We start from the raw sequence: 22,817 nt of genomic DNA, 5'->3' as shown, positions 1-22,817 counted from the left end.
AGCTTTAGGACGATGACCAGTTAAAAAAAAAGTCGATTATAACTGCTCTGTCTTTGAGTTCGAGCATTAAAATTAGTTATCAGCTATGAACCGATTCAAAACCGATTGGAACCGCTTTAGTTTTATCAAAAATTCCAAGACCTTTCCAATGAGCTCAAACCAATCCATTCGGATGAGAAATACACTCTCTAAAGCCTTTTTTAACTTTTGACCTTGAAAAACCGATTTTATGGATGATTCAATCATTCAATGGTATTTTCGTAAAGGGACAAAATGTTCGCCTGGGTAACTCCTAAAACATATCAAAAAATGGGAAAATCGCACGACGCCTTTTCGAGGAATCCGAAAAAAAAGGTTTGTGCGGTGAAGGGGAGGGGTGAGGGTTTGGAAATGAGGGACATATTAACGATCCTCGGGTCGACTTATGGGAGAGGGGTCCCCGAAAGTCCATAGCCGCTAGGCTCTTACTGTTTAGAAAATATTTGTAAAAAAAAAATAATAAATTAGTTTGTAATAACTTTAATATTTTGCAAGTCCTAAACGATTTAGTCAAACATTAAGATTGTAATACAGTATTTTTAAATTTTGGAATAATTAAAAAAAAAACTTTTGTTAAAATAACAGATAAGTTTGTAATAACTGTAATATTTTGTTAATCTTACAAAATTCATCAGACTGAAAGCCAATCGATTCTGTTATATGCAAAAGTCAAAACAATATTTTTTCTTATTTTCAAATATTTGAAAAAAAAATATTTGTAAAAATTACAAATTGGATTAACAAAACGTTTTAATTTTAATAAAATTCCTGTAGATTATCATAAATTCGGAATTGCTTAATAAGTAATGAAAATACATATATAACATAATAAAATGTTGAAAAAAATGTTCCGGATAAATTAGTTTGATAAATTGACAAAGTAGATTGTTTGATAAATTGTTTGACTACTACTTCTATCTACTTTGTTTGATAAATTGTCAATTTATCAAACAAAGTAGTTTTGTTACTTTTGCCAAACATTGATAATTTGACGAATAAAAAGACAATCAATTTTGTTAACTTCGAAAATAATTACAAGAAGCCCAAGGGATTTTTTTATTAAATTTGTGAAATCAACAAATGTTTTGTAGTTTTTTAACAAACTTTTGTAAAATCAACAAACTTCTACAAATCAATGTTTTACTCCAAAATAATCAAAATTAGCTAAATATTTGGGAATTCCTGTCTTTTTTTCGTCTAAAAAAGACAATTGAAAGCCCATCCCAAGATCAATTTGTAAAGGTTGCTTTGCTAATTGGTTCTGATATTGCCTTTTTTTCCACAGCAGAAAATTGCCGTGTTATTCTCTATTGGTTTTCCCTCGCATGTGGTCTATATTGATAAAGACAAAATAAAAGTATGCTCCACAACATCGATAGAGCTTGTGCTGTGCCTTTTATCACCAAGAATGCCTTCTCAGTGGCCTTTTGTATTAAAAGAATTCCTCTCTCTCTCGCCACATTCTTTTTTTTTTTTTACTTCTTCTTCACTCACCACAGAGTCTTATCAGTGAAAACATACAAACCCTGCTTTTATTTAACTTTTTTTCTTCTTCTTTTCAAAGTTTTAAACAGACAAACGCAATTTTTGCTGTAGACGCCCAAAAATTGTGACATCAAACTTTTATAGAGAGAAAAAAAAAGTAATTTTCACTCAAGAGAACTCTGAAAATCTGTCTTCCAGGACAAGATAAATCTTACGTCAACAGGTGAATTTCCATCTATCTTATACAATTAGACAGAAAAATATTTGCCACAAACCAAAATTCCCCCAAATATGTGTACTTACAGATTTCGGCATTTTTGCTTGCTCTTATTCCTCTCCTTGTTGGCTTCTTCTTTTTCTTCTGGCGCGAATTTCACACAAAAACTCTCAGCTTTTTTCTTCTTGATTCTCTGTGTTCCAACTTCTCCTGGTGTCACACAAAACCCACACTCTCTGTGAGGAACAAACTTTATCTGCAAAATAGAAGGAGAAAAAAAACGAGAGGGAATGACAAAAATGTATATAAATAGATTTGATGCAAGTTGATTTCTTTTTACTGTTTAATTGTTTTGTGGTTTATTATTAAAAAAAAAAAAATGATGTACAGAAGTCATTCAATGTGGTCAATTTTGCTCAGATAGATAGAACACTTCTGCGGTGGATTCTCTCTTTTGTGTGCCTATCCTCCAACTCTTCTTTTCATTAATTCATTCAGAATTGCAGACAAACAGTATATATGGGTAAATTTTCCACTCATTCAGAGGCCTGAACACTTGTAGCACAATAAAAAAAAGAAGAGCAGTATCAAACACGCATCGCCTTGGTTGGGGCATGCAAAGTGTAATGAAGAAAATTCATTCATTCATTCATTTTCAACCGCTTATCCCTATTGGGGTCGCGGGCCCATGACATCCAAATTAGCAGCCCACGCTTGTCGATCCTCCGCCACTTCAGGAAGATGTTCGGGTTCGATCCCGAGGCGTTCCAAGGCAAGATTCTGAATTTGATTCAGCCACCTTGTCCTAGGTCTGCCTCGAGAAAATATCAGTCGAGAAAAAAGAAAATATCAATCATTAATTAGCTTATCAGAAAGGCTCTTCTATGCTTTAAGTGTTTAAGTCTCTTTGGGTCAAAAGTTCTAGATTTCCCTCCTGGAATTTATTAGTCAGACAAATGACGGAAGAAATTATCGCTGATAACTCATTTATCAATGGCAGAAGATTATCAAAAATTGTGCTGAATTTGAATGAGTTTATTTCGAGAAATCAACTTTAGAATTTGCACAGTTTCAACTTAGAATATCAAATAGAAATCGTCTAAGACCGCGCAGGTGGGATTATAGGGACTACCGAGCGCGGAGCAGCCCCATTGCTGAAGCTCTCCGTACAGATGCAAAATAGTAAAATTTCATGGAAATCGAAAATGGATATTTCGATATTTGATTTCGAACTCGAACAAATCGATATCACCGCCACTAGTGATTCCAAGAATGGTTAACCGGTTTCGAAAAACCGGTTAACCGCCCTATTCTGGATACGGTTTCAAAACCGTTTTTTAGCGATGAAACCGGTTTAAAACCGTCTCTATTTTTTAATTAATTACCTATTACTATTAATTTACTATTAATTTTAAATAATAACCAAAGATTCATTAAAACCGAAAACAAAGATTTCGAAATATTCGATTTTGAATTTTCGATAAAAAAAACCAACTGTGTTTACTGTCTTTAACGATGGCCTTATGAATATATGAAGCTCTCAAAGAGTTGTAGATGATCTATTTCTAATCATTAGAGCAAGAGTTGTTGTAATTTGAAAGAAACTGCAGTCTACATGACTCTAATACGGTTTTCAGACTAGAGACTAAGTCAAGTTTCTAAAGTTTTGATCCAAAATTGTAAGGAATTTTAGGGGTTTTACAAGATCTGATTGGTCCATCATCCTTAATATCGAATTCTGAGTCAAAATATTCCCAAAAACCTTGTCTGATAAGAAATTGGAAAAGTTAAGCTATATAACTAAAACTTAAGGCCCAAATAGATTTAGATTGATCCTCGAGAATATTTAGCCTGTCAACATTTTACAGAAAAGAACTAGGGAAAGGAAATTTATGCAAAGGATCCTCTAATCCTAAGTCTATTTAAGCCCCTAGACCTGAAATCCGTATAAAAAACAAATTGTAGTGATTTCTGAAAATTTATTTGATCAATTACCCTTTAGTAGAAATATAAAAAAAATTTCAGAATAATTGGGATTTAGATGGATTTATGCCCTAGACACACTTACGACTTAAGCCGAGAAAAGGCTTAAAATAATCATAATGAATATAATGATCAGATTACCTTTCCATCATTTTCTGACTAATCCGTCTCTCGGCTTAAGCCAAGAAATGGTTTAGTTAGTGGGAGACTGATGAGAATTTAGTGGAATCATTATTCTGGTTATAATTACATTAAGCCGTCTCTCGGCTTAAGTCGTGTGTCTGGGGCATTAGACGCTACCCCGCGAAATAAAAGAATAGTAAGGGGTCGGAATTCTTATTGCTCGAAATGTATAAGATCCAACTTTTACGGACTAAAATTTGAGACTGAACCATGCCATTAAAGCCAAGTTATTGAGAAAAGAAAGTTAATATGTAGGGGGCAGTGAGGCATTTTTGACTTGGGATTTTTCACCTATTTTTAAATAAAATTGAGCCTTATCGTGATATAATTTAGATGCATAAACATATTGAGACTCTAAACATTATGATATGGCTCAGTTCCACTTAAACATGGGAGAAAAATCCAAATTTCAAAGGTGTCCCACTTCCCTTTATTCCAAAAAAAAACAGAAGCATGAACGAGGGGATAAATCTAACAAATTATAGCCGCATGTCGACATTTAATCCCTGCCGAAAACCGTAAGTAATATCTCTTTCCGTTCTCTCTTCAGGTACACTTATATGAAGGAATAATAAATGTGTAGAATTAATGCCTTGACTGAGATAGTTTTGATAAAAAAATCATGAAATTGACTTGCTTCATATGCTAAGGTCCCCAAATAGTTTAAAGGCACCGGCATATCTTCCCTTGAAAATGAAATGGAAATCCTAAAAAATTGCATTGTACTTTATCCCATTATGGATGCTTATTAGAATTTAATAAATGTAAGACATTCAAATTAGACAAAAGAATTTAAAATAAAATCAAATATGGGTCAAATTCCTTCTAATTTGAATATTTTCAAATTCTGTGTCTGGTTTAGTCGAATTGGAGACTTTCTTTTATCAAATAAAACCGACATGTACCCAAAATTTTGACTATTAGCAGAGACACGCACCATTATCTTCATTGCCGATTCCACAAAATATCTATCTTTGATAGACTTTTGACTTAAGCCGAGACACGGCTTTTAGTGGGAAATGTTGGAAAAGTAGTTTAACCATTATTTAAAATACAATTGTATGTGTTTCCGATTTAAGGCTTAGCCATTTGACTGAACTCTTTTAATTCCTTATTAGGCATGCTTTTCGAAGAAATTTTTGATTAGGATTGGATATTAAAGGCAAATGAACCACTCAATTTTGAAAAATCAGCAAAATTGCTTATAATTTAGATTTTTGAGATTTTCAGGAACTGGGATTAACCTCCAGTTTAAAGCCGGTATTACGCTAAGTCGTATCTCGGCTAATCCTCAGGTCTGTTAAGACCTTTACTTGAAAAATGATGTAAAGTTGGAGGAATGAATATATAGAGCGAATTATAAATGGGTCAGTTTGAATATTCTTAAGAATTTCAGCCTGAATTTTCGAGTGTGGTCAACGGACGGGACGGACGATACTTACAACAATTGCTGCGAGAGGGCAATTGTGAAAAACAAGCGACTGGCAGACTTGGACTGAACGGAATGGAAATAATGGAGTCTACACGAGCAATTTATTAGATATTAAAATTAGAATGCGAAATTGTTTTAGATTTTACAAAAATCGGCCAAGAAACGTTATAAGACTATTTGGTGTATTCGAAAGCAACCCAATTTCTCAAAATTTGTTAAAAAATCACTTTAACTCCTACCAAAAAATAAGATTGTTAATTGTCAATTGTTCAACAGGTGTGTGCCTTAGCTAACATCATTCTGTTTTTGATATTTTAGCTCTTTTCTATATTTTGCTCAAACTTATTCATTTTTACAAAAAAATAATTCTACTATATTATACAGTTAAAAAGTTAAATAATTTACACTTTTCCATACTAAAAAAAAAATCTCAGTTCTTGCGAAGCAAAATTTAGAGCACTGAAATTATTGTTGTTTAATGGTTTTGGATCATCAAATATGCATTTAAGAAAACGTAATTTTTATGACAAAAAAAAGAGTAGTTAAAATATGAAAATGCGCAGAAAATTGCCGTAATAATGTCTTTTTGCCCCATTTTACTACGATGATAATAAAAGTTGATTTTTTCTACTTTTTTGTGAAATAAAATTATAGTTTGTCATTCGACGGGTCCATTCCGTATTATTCTTAGTCGATTTAGAATTATATTAGGTACTCTGAGAGATTATTGTTCCTACATACACGGGCAGCATAGGAAATTGGCCAAGTTCAAATGGCTCTCCTGAAAAGTTGTCATTCTGAGATAGAATAGTATGGAATGAAACCATCGCATTGTACTGATGAATAATTTTCTATGAATGTACCCGAGCCCAAACACAAGTAGATTTTGATTCTCCAATTGTGCCTTGGATAAAAGGTAAATGGAACTCTATTTGCACAAAAAATCGTTGATGCTCGAAGAATTCAAATTTAATTTCGAACTTTCATACTAAATTTTCGAACAAGGTGGGGAAAATTTATCAAATATCACACTAAAAAGCTCGCAAAAGAGTTACTCAGTGATTATGGAGTGATTAAATACTAAGGCAAGAACAGTAAACGTCGTTGTTCTGTTTTTTTTTCCTCACAACAATGTGAAGACCGTCACATTTTAACACTTGAGCCCTTCGAAATTCGAACAGGATGTACATCAGCCACCTTGCGAAAGTATTAAGAAGTAAAAAAGTCTCTTTTTCGGATCTTCAAATAGATTTTCGAATTTTTCAAAATCTACTTTTGTACGGAAAGTTTTTGGATCTTCAAATAGACTTTCGAATTTTTTAAGATCTACTTGTGGATGGAAAGAGTTTAATCATGGACACCATCGAATTGCGCATTCAACATCCCATTCGATAAACTTTTCGAATTATATTGCTCGAACTCAAAGAGAGACCAGTTTTCCAGAGAAACCAAAGAGAGAGATGTTTTCGAATTTGTCACCGGTCAGGAGCAAATCGGTAAGAGATATCGATTTTCGATCTTCGTTACCCCCTTCACTAGTCAATATTATCTCTAGACATTTTTTTTCTTTTTCCCTCATCCCCCTCAATTTCCACCAAAACCATGTTTTTTGGTTAATTTCTAAAACGGCTTCACAATTTACTTATTTTCGAATCTGTTCTGGAGATAAATTGAGCCCAAAGTGAAGTAGATTTTGATTATCCAATAGTGTCTTAGATAAAAGGTAAATGGAACTCTCTCTGCACAAAAAGTCGTTGATGTTCGAAGAATTCAAATTAAATTAATGCGAAAGTATTAAGAAGTACGAAAGTCTCTTTTGAATCTTTAAAGAGATTTTCGAATTTTTCAAGATCTACTTCTGTATGGAAAGATTGAGATGAATACTTCGTTCATAGACACCTATGATCGAAAAACATTTCGATATCGAATTTTCAAAGGTCAAAGATAAACCACTTTGGAATGCCTATTTTTCAACCGATTTACCTAAATTTGGATTTTTTGGAAAGGTCTTGAAACTTCAAACCCTGCCGCATCGGTTTCAATCGGTAATGAATTGGTAAATTACCCGCAAATGATTTAATTACGTTTTTTTCTATTTCAGAATGATTTTCTTATAGAATCAATTTATTCGGTGGTAAACCGGTATGTACCTAAAAAAAAGCTAAAAAACCATGCGGAGAGATAATTCACAAAGAGCTTAACCCTTTAAGGACGATTGGGTCACCCGTGACCCATAGAGAAAATAATTTTTCTTGACTACCTGAAGTTATTTCTTTCTAATGTTTGTACATGATCACGAAGTATTAGAAAGATGTAGGAATCTAGGGTATTTTTTGCAAATCTCCAGCTATTTGATTCATAAAAAATATTTGAGCTCAAATATAACGAATTTTCAAAATTTCACGTTGGTGCTTGAATTTTTATATTTTTAATATTTCTAATTTTTTTAAGCAAAAACCTCTTGGGACATAAAACTATAATAACTATATACATAATATTTCTCAACAAAGTAAAAATTATAGTTTATTGGTATTTTCAGGAAAGCTTCATAATTTTCATGGATCATATATGACCCAATCGTCCCTAAAGGTAAAAAAACACCGAATTTGTCTCTAGTGGATTTTCGAAGATTTGAGGTTAGACTGTTTCATGTTTTTGTTTAGGTGTGCACAAAATAGTTAATTATTCGTGTAATATTGTGTGATATATCAATTATCTGAGATTTCCCAGTGCGATACTGACTGAAGAAGGTAATATTTTGATAATTATTTATAAGATACTTCTGCGTATATGTTGTAAATTCATAACTTTTTAATCTTGTAGATGACTTCAAAAATGGAAAAAAAATCATGATCAATGAACCCGAAATCATCCACATATTATGCCCGAGAGATAGCGATGATGCCGACAATCTTGTCCTGAACGAAAGCAACATAATATATTTGGAACAAGGCGTGGATGAAGTGGACTTTGAAGTCTTCATCGAAAACGCATTAACTCCGGAAGAACTCCCAGATCCACAGCAATGTGCAACTGTACGTCTAAAATTCCCAGAGACCAGCAACATTGCATCTACCCATTACCATCAAACATGTTCCGAAGAAAACTGAGGTGCACATGGTACTATAAGAAAAAAGGATCATAAGACCAATTGTATTTGTGAGGCATACGACATTTATCTCTGTGTTACCTTACCAGTATGCGAAATTTGTTTCGATGAATATCATAAAAATTAAAAATGAAGTAAACAATAATACATTTCTTCATAAAAATTATTGTTTTTATATACAAGCCTTCAAGAGTCTTTGAGACCAAAAATTGAATGAGACTTTTTAAAATAAATTTTTGATCGTTTTAATTTTTATTCGTACTCTAAATATTTTTTTTATTATTACAAATATATTCAAGTTATTTATCTTTCAAAAATAACAAAGCAAACGAGTAAACTAGTCATCTGGAAAATTTTGTGCTTTTTTACCTTTATGGACGATTGGGTCATATATGACCCATAGTTTTACAGGACTCCTAGGGATGGGAAAATGTCTTTTTAACCGTAAATCACTTATTTAGGCTAAAATATCGAGGGAAACTTGATTTCGTTGAATTTCGCTCAGCGGAAAGCTTCTCGTCCTTAACACTTGGATGGACCCTAGTGGCAGCTGCTGCCAATTTAGTTTTCAATTTAATTTTTTATAATGAAGAATATATCATTTCGCCTGGAGGCCTGCTCGAATGCTTGCAGAATTTATCTGGCTATTTTTTCATTATAAAATTTTTAATAAAAATTAAATATTAATGTATATATTTAGCAAAAACAAAAAACTGCACTCGGAAGGACCAAGTGGTAGTTGCCGCCATATGCATATGGGAGTTTGACGTTCTGCAGATGTAATTTTCTTGATTGTTAGTGTATAAAAGCCTTAAAAGAACAAATTGAAAGTGTTTTTGCAAATTATTGAGAAGAATTATGGGGGAAAGTGACATGCGAATGCGTCAGTTTTTGAATGCTTCAATTTTTCTCTTATTTCCCAAAGCTAAAAATTCATTTTGTTAGGCGAAGTTAATAGAAAATAGTTAATAGTATTAACTATTGTTCATAAAGTAGAATTTTTGCTTTGAAAAATAAGAGAAAAATTGAAGCATTCAAAGGCTGCCGCATTCAAAGGCAGACCACCTTCCCTTACTCCATGATTCTGATAAAGATGAAAACATCGAATGGTTAAAAATCTTTAGATACAGTACCCAATAGGGCGTTTCAAATAGGAAAAAAAATTTTTGGCACTATTCTCACGGTGCTGTATTTGATGAGACAAGAAAGTTTTTCTTCTACGACCATATGATCAGACGCTGTTTAGAGGTGGCTGAACGACCCTCTCTGTAGAACAAATTTCTGATTTTACCAGATTTTACACTAAAGAGAGGGTCGTTCAGCCACCTCTAAACAGCGTCTGATCATATGGTCGTAGAAGAAAAACTTTCTTGTCTCATCAAACACAGCACCGTGAGAATAGTGCCAAAAATTTTTTTTCCTATTTGAAACGCCCTAGTACCCAAGGAGATGAAATTTCTGATTCAGACACCAGAAAAGAACTGACTAAAGCTCCGAATGTTTAAATACAAGTAAAAATATCAAAATATTATGTAAAATTCGATAAATGACAGCGGCTGCCACTTGGCCCTTCCGTGACACTTTTGGTTAGGGTTGTACGAAGTGTTAAAGGGTTAATCGAGATTTTGAGCACTGCACAAAGCTCTTTTTAGGTGTGATTCCTTCTAATCACAGCTATTGTAATCCTCGGATTTTCTCAAAGTGCTCAGATCGTGCTGAAATTCATAGGCAGGGTATATGTTTTCAACATCCCTGATGGCGAAAATCATAATCCGACAATTTCGGGTCCGGCAGTCCGTTCCGTAGTACGCAATATCTCTGGTTTTATTTTGAAAATTTTTATTCCAAAAACATAAATTCCAAGATGACAATAAAGTACCATTTTATCTTTATAGCAGGGGATTGTGTCTTGGATCAATGAAAAATGGTGCGTTGTACGAGATAATTGATTTAGTGTCTATGGCTAAAATTTAACAGTTTTGTCTTCTGGAAAATAGTTCCGAAATTTCCCAAAAACTCTGAAAAGATGATGGAAAATCAACAGAAATTCCCAAGCAACAATCAACTGAGCTTGAAACCGACTCCGCGTGTTTGCTGACCATTTTCCCATTGCTCTGTTCATGTGATGATTGTCTGCAGAATCTCAGCGACTCGCGGGCGAATCGCATAAACATTCAAACGGAATATTAGTCATTTGTGAATAAATTTGAAGCTGAATCTATGAGGAATTAATTAATGAGGTGACCAGAAGACGTCCGGGAAGGTGAAGGTGACTTTAATTGCCAAAGTAGGGCGAGTCAGAGAGCTTCCAGGACAATTGGATCCTGGGGATATTGAAGGAAAGAAGGGGATGGATTCGGGAGGAGTATTTGGTGGTCTTTTTTTCTGGGTAATCAGAGATAATCTTGGGTGTCACCATTTCAGTGCAATAGCTTCAAATCAGACGATGACGTTCGCACGTTTCTCTCCCAGAGTTGAGGGAAAAGAGAGCGAGAAAGGGTGGAAAATCTGGGAAAATCAATAGGATCCACCCTAGACAAAGTACCGTGTACCAGGTCAGGGATTTGTCTGTCTCATGGGCACTCCCGGAAGGTGTCCGCGGAAAGAGGAAAAATTCCTCCGGATGACGCTCCGGAGAAGACCATTTTTATTGCCATCCCTCTCCCACTAACCCTTGCCCAATTGACGCGGGAGCGAGATGCACTGAGATTCTCTCTGCGATTTCCTTCCCCGTGATTTACACACACACACACACAGGCCTCCTCTCGAGAGAAAATGCCACTTTTCCACACCTAGCAGGTGGCTGAAATGCACGGAATTGCTGTAGGATTGTCAGGTGGGATCTAATTGAGCAATTCCGGGCACTTTCATCCACCTAACTGACCTATTTAGGGGATATTTGCCCAGTTTTCGCGGTGGATGACGATGCGGAGAAAAACTGCATCACAATGTGCCACACACCAATTTTTCACCCACTCACCGCTGTTTATCCGTGTGTAGCTGCCACCCACGGTGGATATTCACGCAGGCACACGCGAAATAAACTAAAAAGAACGGGAAAAAACTAAGGAAAATGTTACTTTTTCACCAACTTTGTGAACAATCTTCTCGTGCTGCGAGGAAAACTTTTTTCGGGGAAGACCAAAATGTCACTGACGGCGACATCTGCGATTCAGCACTGAAATACAAATTTTCGTGTTGCCATATGCAAAAAAAGGAGGGGAAGGCATCACATAACCTCACTTTCCCCACTGAAAGTCAAAACAAAGTTTGTGCAGAATCGCAGGGATTTCCAGGGGAGTTTTCTCACATTCAGCATGAATACCATGCACAGAAAAGTTGCCAGACTGATGGTGGATACCTTGAGAAGGAGACCCATTCATCAGGTTACAGTTCAGTGGTGCTTGGAGCGAGAAAAACAAACTTCAATTTGCCGACAAATTCCCATTCCGGAAGTGAAGAGATTCATTCGGAAGGGCTACTGCACGGTCCAGAGCTCAGAGATTGGAGCAGCATTGATTGATTTAGTCACTTATGAAACCGTCTGCTCGGATACCCTCGAAGGACTCTGTGAATACTTTGAGATTCTCGTGGAAGGGACACCTCATCTGAAAACCGGAGATGTTATGTACTCAGTAAGTCCAGATCCAGAATACCATTCTTCCATTAGTCACTTTTTTCCTTCCCCTTCTTCCAGGACGGCGTACTGACAGTCAAACTGGGCGGGAAGTACGGAACTTACGTGATAAATCGTCAATCGCCAAATCGACAGATCTGGCTGAGTTCTCCAACAAGTGGCCCCAAGCGCTACGATTTCATCCCTGGAGAGGGCAGTTCCGAGGGTAAATGGGTCTACAAGCACGATGGCAGAAGCCTCCATGAGCTGCTCCAAGAAGAAATCAAGGCAATTGTGCAGAAAGACGTGGATTTCTTCAGTCTTCCTCACAGCGGGAGCCAGAAATGACCAAACCATCCTGTACATGCAGAAGAAATATAATTTCAATTTAGTTTTGAGGTTTATTAATTTTTTTCTTTCATCATTCTGAGGTAGAAAAAGAAAGCAATTAAGTGGTTGTCTTATGCAGAGAAGCTGGAAGGGCGCTGTGACATTGAACTAATGAGAAAGCTCATTTCTTCAGGCTATTTCGAGTAAAAAAAAAGAAATAAAGAAAATTTGTAGGATTTCTGGAAGTTTTTTTTTGCGAAACTTTGAACGGCTAAGCGCGGTGCAAAGAGGGGCTCCTTTTCTCAAGGAAAAACCTTATAAATGTTTTCAAATAATTTTCAAATTTCATAATTTTTAGATGTGACTCCGTCTAATCACAGCTATTGTAATCCTTGGATTTTCTCAAAGTGCTCGGATCGAGCTGAAATTCACAGAGTGTATGTTTTGAACATCCCTGATGCCGAAAATCATAAGCCGGCAATTTCGGGTCCGGCCGTCCGTAGTACGCAATATCTCTGAGGGACAATTCACGAAATATCCAGACAAAATTGACTGGACGGCGAATATGGCAGAGACATATTTGGTGTGGCGAAAAATGAAATAACCCTAATTAATGTATTTTTTCAGTCCGTTTTTATTCGCCGGAAAGTAGGCAAAGTGCAATTGGCACAAGGCGCGTTTTTAAAATTGGAGTATGAGTCGTTATACAGTAGACTCTCGCTTATCCGTGGACTCTTTTTCCGGGTGACATAAAAAAATCCGTGAGGCAGTTGAATTTTCAAAATTTTGATAACACATTGTTCACGTTTTGGGTTTTTTTTTGTTAAGCAAATGCGCTCTATCTACTGTAATTCTTACTTACTGTCACTTTTTTGGACAGTACGCATGCTTAGAGAGACTGTCGGATTCAGTCAGGTCAGGATTCACACCATAAATTTTCAATATAAACAAAAAAATCGTTGGATTTCAAACAATTTAATGGGTATCACTCTCAAAATCCATATGACATTTTGGTCCCGCTCTCACGGATAAGCGAGAGTCTACTGTAATAATTTAAGAATTTAAAGTCTTCTAAGCTAGTAGAGGTAAATTTTCAAACACCAATATGAATTATTTATATTTTGGTGAAGTTTGTTATACATTGAATGGTACAATTATATTGCTTCATATAAAAGACAATAAATATTGCAATAATAGTCTAGTACAAATATACAGTGGCGACAAGATAAATAGCACAGTTTCGGACACTGTAAAATATGCTTTGTTTTTCGAAAAATTATGTTTTTAAATGATGAAAGTAATAATAGTAAATGAACTTGTATATAAATACATTTTGAATATGAAGAAAAAACCTTAATGTTCTACAAGAAATTTAATACGATCAAAAAATTCTTGAAATGGCATATATTAAGAGGGCAATATAAATAGCACACCCTCTATGAGAAGTGATAGTTTTCGGGGTTTTCGGCTTCTACTGCATTTAACAACTTACGAATTGTATTTGAAAATTAAATTTGGATTAATTAGTACTTTAAGTAACTTTTCGAAAAAATGAGCGCTTGACAACGAAGGATCATTAGGGAAATCAGGATTTGACACTATTCTAATGTGATGAAATACATGAAATACACTACATGAAATACATGTAGTGTGGATATCTACTTAAAACCATCTCAAATTAGTCACATTCGACAGATTTGTCTTGTGGTCAATCTTTTCCTTTAAAATCAACAGGATTGAGGTCCTTAGGCCATCCTGCTCATTCCAGAAGGTCAATTTTGTTCTGATCGAACCACTTAAAAACTCTTGACAGTGTGTTTGGGACCATTAGCTTGATTAAAACTTAAAAACCAAAAGCAACTTCTTTTCGATGATGAGATACATATCTTGCCGAAAGATATCCTTGCAAACAAATTAGTTTATATTGGCTGATATTCCATATACAGGCCATAAGCCACTTCGCAAAAAGTAACCCCATATTATAAAATTAGCACCGCTAAGTTTTACGTTCTTAGTTATGTATCAAGGACAAAATTCTTGACTTTTGGGACATCTAATATTTTATTATGTCATATCCCGTGATATTAAACAGGAATATATCTGTTCAAAGAATATTATTCCAGAATTACAGGTCCTTCTGCATATGCTCTTTAACAAAAGTCAAACAACAGATATGATTTCGCTTGGATACTAACTCTGTACGTCTGGCAATAGTTCTAAACCGGGTATTTTTACATAATTGGCTTTCAGTAATGCGCACATCAGTTACTTTTTAAAATTTTGTTCAATTTGTTCTTTTATTTTCGGCACGGCGGCAAATAAATTCAGTTTTACTATTAGAACAATGGCAGAATCCTCTCTAGAAATCGTAATTCTTTCTCGACATTTTCGAGTTTTTGCGTGATTCGTAATTTTGATCATAAAAAATTATTGAATTGATGGTTATCTTCATTGAGCAATATAATTTACAAAAAAAATTTCTTAGTTATCCTAAACTTTTTTACGTAAAGCCTGGAAATCTGCACCAAAGGCTCTATTTTCATGATTTTTCAGTTCTCATAACTTTATTTTATAAAAATTTGTGGCATTAATGCCTATAAATGATCAAAAATACAGAAATATAATGAATTTTAAAATAAAAGTAAATTTCAGGAAATATTTTCAGAGAAAATGAAAGTGTGCTATATAAATTGGCCGTAGGAATTATACCTAAACTCATAAAATGACAAAAACACATGATTTTAACGGATACAAATATTAAATAATTATCATTTTTATTTATAATGGGCCTAATGGGCATTATACTTTCTAAAAAATAATGTATGATCAGGTATAAAGATTGATATTGTATCATAACACATCAAAATAGGAAAATAGCTTAAGGTGTGCTATTTATATCTTGCCGCCACTGTACATTTGGGGGTCTCGTGGCTCAGTGGATAGAGTACTGGATCTATGGTGCAGAGATCTCTGGTTCGAGCGACGGTCGAATCGCACCCAGTGCTGAAAAAAATTTGATCGGCTGGATACATAGTCTCAGGCGCCTTGTCCTGATCCAGCTGATCAATTCCAGCACTGCCACTAGCCGATCATACACTGATGGCTCCGTGCATCACTCTCGATTGGATGGCTTATTCCACATCAGTGTGTATCTCTTTCATCTCTCTGCCCGGACAACGGGATCTTTCTTCAGCTTCATCCAACTCATCAGCTCAACTTTCTGTAGCACCCGTCAAAATGCGTGCTAGCTTACTCATTCACACTTTCAACCTTGGATTCTTTGAGGAAAAATAATCTCTTCAGTGAACATCCTACCAACCTCTCTGCTCCTACAAGCTGTTGACCAGCCTATCATCATACAGAAACTTTCAAAATACTTGTCATTCCAACCGCTCTAACATTTGCAACATGGTTGTATGTAGAGGCTCTGAGCCTAATTTACAAAGAAACCAATAAACATTATTATTATTATTATTATTATTATTATTATTATTATTATTATTATTACATTATATTTTGAACCATTTTTTTCCAAATTCATTTTGACTTTCTTTTAAATTCTAAATACAATTTCAATATTAGAAGGTTAAAAAAATATTTGGGTGTTAATGAAGTTGTCGTAGCATATATTTTCTGATGAATTATAAGTAATGTTGTAAGTCTGTAATGACTTACGGACTTGTAATTAATTAAGGGCGCTTACGATAATTTTTGTTTAAAATAATTTTTAATGGACTTATAAAAGTTTCTTTTTCTCAAGTGCGTTAAATAAACAAAATTACGCCGATTTTAAATATGTATATATCCCAAAATTGCAAAAAAGAAGTTACGACAAATGCGAATTTAATTGACGAATTATTAAACGAAATTTGCATTATTTATGTATAAATATTGTTCGAGTTTGCCACAATCCAAACTTGCAATGAAGGAATCACACCTCTATAAGCTGATCTAGGCTTATCACTGGCTTTTGTCTTGTGTTTCACGAAAATGATCTTAATAGGCTTTTGAATGTAAATCACTAAGTGAAATCTAATTATCCTGTGTAGAAATAAAAAAGTTTACGCAGTTTTTGTCATTCATTTTTCAAAGTGACCGCAAAGTGGAATTGAATGGTTTCATGATCGTGGAAAGGGGAAGCACAGTAAATGTTAACGGTGCTCTTCCCCTTCCGATGCGCCATCTTCATTTCTTCACTGCAGTTCCGCTACGTGGGGAGCTTGGAAACTTTTTCCAGGCTCTTGCATTTCCCACTTTTTCGTGTTTTCCCGCGGGATTTTCCAAGTTTTTTTTAGTGAAATTCGTGAGTGGGGACTCTTGAGCATCTCATGCATGTGGGGGTTTAGTGTTTTCTGTGGAGGAAGTGTTGGTAAGTGGAATAAATAAAGTGTCTCAGTTAAAAGATGAAGATCAGTGAATAATATTGCAGTTTTTCCCGGGAAATTCTGTAGTGATTGAGTTTGTAGTGAGCTCAGGAAAAAGAAAGTGTAGTGAATCTGTGATCAAAAAAGCAATCCCGAGTGCCGTTAAATGTTCCCAAATAAGAAAAGCCAGCAACTTTGTGGGCTTTCCGGGAGTGAAAAATCGAAGTGAGGTTGAGGAAACTAGGCGCGAAGGAAATAGAGATGTCCTCTACGTCTCCCTTTGCCAGTTAGAGGCTCAAGGAGCAGTATTCTCGTGGTTTCCGGACGCCAAGTGTTTTAAAGTGCATAAAAAGTGTCTGGAGATTACAGTTTGTGCCCAATCACGGAGGATCAGAACCAGGAACACCAGGAGCTGTTGGTGGGAATTCCCCAGCATCTCCAGCGAGGATCTCCAGAAGGCCTGGTGAGTCCCAAGAGATTCTATTTATCCCTGAAAAATAATTGTGATCTCTTGAAGAATCCCCTTGATAAATTTAGAACGATTTTCCAAGAAACTTAATGCTCTTTTCCTTTCTTTTAGACTCCAGAGGCAGTGGCAGATGATCAACCAGGCCCGAGGTAAGTGAAAAAAAATTATTCAACCTTCCATTCCCGGGGAAAGTAGTTTTTATATGAAGAAAATCCTTTAGATCACTAATTTACTACGGTCTTTTCAGTGATCTTTAAAAATAGATTGGGAATTTTTTTATGTGTTTGACAGCTGTCACCCGAATACCCTTTGTGACATACGGTAATATCCCATTGCAAAAGAAAGCGGAATAAGAATAACAAGCGAAAAATTCCTCGGAATTTTCCAGTATTTTTCCTTGAAAAAATCCATGAAAATTTTCCATAATAGGTTCCAAGGAAAATTTGATGGATTTATGCTGGTTTTTGACTGTGGAATATATCCATGGAATGTTCGTGGAATTTATGTGGATTTTTCCACCTAAATAAAATGGAGAAAAAATGAAGCTGTCATATGCACCTCATGCTTTTACTTCCTTAATATTAAAGAAATAGGAAAGATTACGAGGATTATAATATGTTTTACTACTAAACCAGCAATAACTCTTTCGTCTCCTTTGGGACTCTGGGTACCCATGGAAAAAATAATTTTTTTAGACTATTTAGAATCGATAAAATTCCGATTCTTGTGGATGATTACAAACTATAAGGATGTCCAAATCTAGGATATTTTTGCAGGATCCCAATTAACTCCTGAGCTAAGATATTTTTGGTCAAAAATCGTGAATTTTTGATTTTCTGCTTCCTTACAGATATTATGACTTTTTTCATATTTTTCTAGACCAGAATAAGGAAAAACCTCTCGGGGCCAATAAGTATGATAACTAACAATTACAGATTACATAAATTCGAAAAACAATTTTTCTTAAATTTTCAAAAAAAAACTTGTTCAAACCTTTTGGGTACTCTCGTCTCCAAAAATCTAGATGCCAAATGTAAGGTTATCCCGCCAATGTCCGCCATTTTCTTTTTGACACCAACCTTGTTACAAAATTCCAAGCGGGAGCGACATTTTTGCCAATATGGCCGATAATTTTGACATTTGGCAGCCTGGGAGGTTGTTTTCAGGGAAGTTTTTCCTATTCTTCCTGATTTTGGTGAATTCTGATTGTCCAGGAAGTGTCTTTTATGCTTTTGAGAAAGCTTAATGTGTCTACAATAACATCGTGTTGAGAGAAATGTGTTTTAAAGTGTTATGTGTAAAATATTATGAGGAATCTGTTTACAAGCAGGAGCTGGGTGTCTTTTTTTTAGCACTTCCTGGACATCCCACAAGATACTGGTCAATAATTCTTCTTGTTTTAGTGATCAACATTGTAAAGGAGTCATTTGACACTCAAAAATAATTCACAAAATTGATATTAATGACTTTCGGAAAATTCAAGTTTGTCTCCTTTTCGTTCTTTTGGGGACGAGAGTACCCATGAGTTTTCCAATTTCCCAGAGGCGGAAAAAATTCTTACTCTACAAAAGTATTATATTTGACCACTAAGACTTACAACAAAGTGAGTTTTACTGAAAATCGTTCGCTGGATATGTTGTGGTCCGGAAAGAGATAACGAATTAACACTTTGAGCAATAAAAAAATATTTTATAAAAAAAAAATAATTTTTCCTAAAATATATTAAATGACATAAAAACAGTATTATTTTAGGTTGACGACCTATTTAACGTAATCACTTCACTATTATCTACACGAAACGCAGTGTCGCATAATTAATTATATTATAATTGCCACATAAATCACTAAAAATGTTTGCGGAAGGTTTGGAAACAAATTATCTATGTTGTTGCAACACCATTTTATTTGCTTGACATTCGAGAAAAATAGTGGAAAAAACCTTGGAAAACCCTATGGAAATATAGTGGAATTTTCCATAGGATTTTTACAGCTGATTCCGCGGACGTTTCATGTGTGAGTTTCCATATAAATGTTCCGCGGAACTCTGTGGAATTCAACGCTGGAATTCCAGTGGATCGTACTTGAAATTCCATGGAGAGCTATGATTCCAATGGAATTTTCGACTCCAAATTCCATAGAAAACTTAGTGGAATTTTAGCGTCAAATTCCGCGGATTATTGCAATTTTGACGCTAGTTTTCCACTGGAATTTCCGCGAAATTTTGCGATGGAGTTTGCTCGGTTTCAAACGATTCTTGCACACCCTGCTCTATCATATGTCTTTGTTCGTACCTTTAATCAAACCATATAAGAGGGGCGAACCCTATTAGCTATTTAAAAATAAATAATAATAATATCTAAAAATTACTTAAGAAACTTATGAGCGTACTAAATTAAAACATAACTCTAATGATATAAGTTTAAAAGTTAGTTTATACAGGCATAAACTATATCAATATTTCGTATTTTTTGTAATACAAAGATTATTAGAATATTAGATATTAAAATTATTATACATGAATAAAATTAAGCTTTATTTTAATTATGTCTTCTTGGTATTCATAATGAAATTACTAATATATAATATTAAAAAAAAAGTTTTGTTGTCTCTAGCCTTGTCTCTAACTTAGAGTTGAGCTAGAGACGAGCTTATTGTCTCAAAATTTTAATTCAAAGTTGCTCATTGCAAGATATAATAATATCTGTGAATAATTTGGGAGCTTGTTGCAACTAATCCCAGGATTAATCCAAATCAAAAAACTTGGTTTCAATAAAAGTTTGAATTAAGGAGTATTAACTGCAAAGTAATGGAAATTGTTTCAAGATAAGATTTCTGTGTTCTAACTGAAGAGGGAAGTCATCCATAACCGAGAGACTGCGCCAATCTTCAGTAAATCCTTTATATATCAATAAGCTATATATATATATATCTTGAGCGTTTTGTATGTGAAGTGCTGAGATTAATTGCCTTCGATTGGAGTGTGAATTTGGGTATTTTAGAGCTATCCATCGTTGGGAATTAGCACAGTTCCGATTGAATATCCTGTGGAAGGACAATAGCCATAGAGCTTGAGATTGTCTGGCCAGCTAAATATCTGATCAATAAGCATCAAATATCTTCCCAAGGGACTCATCAATAAGCACTCTCATTTATGCTTTTGATATTCCAATGACGATAGTTGTTTTCGAAATTAAGCATTCTCTGGGTCATGGAAATGCAACGTCAATGACGTAAACACATTCAGACTCAAAATTTCGGAAATGGTGTAAAAATGTGTAAATTTTTATTTACAGTACACTTTCTCAAATTCGGGCATTTGGGAGCGAAATGTCATCCGAATTAGAGAGAAATTCGGGCATGAAATTTTTTGAAATGCAACGATTTTTTGTTTACCTGCGTACTCATATTAAATTTATATGCTCATATTAATTGTAAATTTTATGAAAGCCCCTTAATAATGCAAAATCACATCACAACGGAGACAAATCATGGCAAATTTGAGTATATTTGCTTCATTCGATAATCACAATCGAACTTCAAAAATGTCAACAAACTTTTTTCAAATATAACTGCTGCCCGATTTAAAAAGTAGCCCGATGTTAAAGGAACCGAATTAGCGAGAGTCTACTGTATTTTAAAACTATTTATAGTAAAGTTTGCAAATTAATTCTTAAATGTACGGAAATATTTTAGTACCGTTACGCCCTAGACACACACTTGACCCTATAGACTTCCATTCCGAAACCATGTTTTTTGATTTATTTATTTCGAAAATGGCTACTACGATTTCTTTTATTTTCGGATATTTTTTGGAGGTACACTCAGTCCCGGCATTAAGTCCTTCGGGATTATGCACCTGACGGAATTATGCACATAGAATTATGCAAGTTTGCCTACCATTGGGAGTCAATTTATGCAATCATTTTTGAAATACGCCTGAATGTATACTATTTTGCGACGCGGGAAATTTGAAAAGATTTTGCTACTTTTTAAGAATAAAACTTTAATTTCTTTTATTAAAGTAATTTTTTTTTTAAAATATTCTAACCATTTATTGAAGAACTCTGACCAAAAAGTACTGTTTGTTAATGCATTTCTATTAAACAGTTGAATCTTTTTGTGTGAACTACTTTTACTCCGCGCGAAATTCGTTCTACAACCGATTTATTCAAAAGAAAGCCCCTGCGGTTATGCAAATTTTCTCGATGCATAATGCCATTTCGCGCGTTTTTTTCGGTCCCGAAAATGTGCATAATCCCGGTACTGAGTGTAGCTTAGGTGAATATTTTCGTTTAAAAATTTAATCATTCAACCGATTTGGTTAAATTTAAATTTTTCGGAAAGGTAATTGTAATTCCCAATCTGGCTGAATTAGATTTTCGGTATCAAGTTGATAAGTATTTGTAAATGATTTGACATTCTTTAATATGTTTTTTTTTGTCCCAACGTTTGTTACCTGGCTTGAGGTCAAACATTCTCGTTTTTAGATCTGTGAATATTAATTGATAAAATTACTTCATGGTCTTGTTTACACGGGGATATTTTGTAGAGCACCCCACTGCGCTATGCTATGCATCGGAGAGTTTTCGAAAACGTACACTACACAAAGAAAATATTTCGTAAATGTTTGTAAATAATCACCGATGACGGACGAAATGTTCGTAAATCGTAACTCACCATAAAGTTCGTAAAAGCTTATGAATTTTCCCAATTGTTCATAACATGATCACTTGACAAGGATTTTTTGCTCTTTTACATATACAGTGGGTGTCAAAAGTTTGTTACGGATTGTATGTTTGGGAAACCAGGTGGAAAAAAAGATAGAAAAAATACTTTTTAAAATTTTTCCTTTTGCAAATTAGTTGCCTGTCATCCGTAGATCTTATATATGTATTTTATAAATTATTATAAATCTTATTTCATATGAAAAATAATTGTTTACCAAATGTTGATTATTTTTTTTGCGTCAAAAGTTTGTTACGTCAATATATTTATATATTTATATTTTAAAGTTATGTCATTTGATAAGAAAATAGTACATTCGCACTTTTTTAAAATTTTCAATGGTCAATATATGCATATAAACAAAATGATAAATAATAAGAAATAAAATGTTTTTTTGTTAATTTAAAATTTAGGCCAAAATAATAAGTTACAAAAATTTAAAAGAAGAGAAATTGTTCAGAAACACTCCCGGAATGAATCTGCGTCATAAATTTTCGGTATGGATGGAAAATCCCTACAGGATATACATAAAATCGTCAAAATTTATGTTGATAAAATATAAGTATATGTGGAAAACACTACTGGCCAGACCCAGGGTTTGATTAAGATGGTTTATAACTGTATTATAAGTATCTCTGATAGTGAGCCCATGATATCTGTTCCATAAATTCAGAGTCAGTTGATTACCGAAGGCATACAGGTCGCTACTATTACAAAAATCAAGATGAAATTGAAAAAAATGTCGAGAATGGTTGACTGACTTACGGGATTTCATGGGTAAGCAAGTCCAATATGACTAAAAAGTTGTATTTCTACTTAAAACACGTTAAAAAGTTAATTTGCAACATTTTAACCACATTAGTCT

At 34.3% G+C, this 22,817-nt stretch overlaps 2 protein-coding genes across 3 annotated transcripts in view; one reads left to right on the top strand and one right to left on the bottom strand.

Moving 5' to 3' along the window:
* Positions 1-11,623, bottom strand: part of LOC129807908 (moesin/ezrin/radixin homolog 1) — a 71,700-nt gene extending 60,077 nt beyond the window's left edge. For both annotated transcript variants that reach the window (XM_055857507.1, XM_055857509.1), the window contains exons 1-2: positions 11,429-11,623; positions 1,828-1,997 (exon numbers count right to left, since the gene is read on the bottom strand). In XM_055857507.1, coding sequence (XP_055713482.1) covers positions 1,828-1,839 — 12 coding nt within the window. In that variant the 5' untranslated portion in view covers positions 1,840-1,997; positions 11,429-11,623. The remainder of the gene's footprint in view (positions 1-1,827; positions 1,998-11,428) is intronic.
* A 62-nt stretch (positions 11,624-11,685) lies between these two features.
* Positions 11,686-12,468, top strand: LOC129807911 (frataxin homolog, mitochondrial). The gene is made up of 2 exons (XM_055857514.1): positions 11,686-12,083; positions 12,146-12,468. The coding sequence occupies exons 1-2, from the start codon at positions 11,766-11,768 to the stop codon at positions 12,410-12,412; spliced, it is 585 nt and encodes a 194-aa protein (XP_055713489.1). The 5' UTR covers positions 11,686-11,765; the 3' UTR covers positions 12,413-12,468.
* Positions 12,469-22,817: the final 10,349 nt, after the last annotated feature.

This window comes from Phlebotomus papatasi, chromosome 3 (assembly GCF_024763615.1).
Source record: "Phlebotomus papatasi isolate M1 chromosome 3, Ppap_2.1, whole genome shotgun sequence".
In the NCBI taxonomy this organism is placed as follows: Eukaryota; Metazoa; Arthropoda; class Insecta; order Diptera; family Psychodidae; genus Phlebotomus; species Phlebotomus papatasi.
Note: the sequence above shows the minus strand (reverse complement) of the source record. Positions and strands in the feature narration are given on the sequence as shown.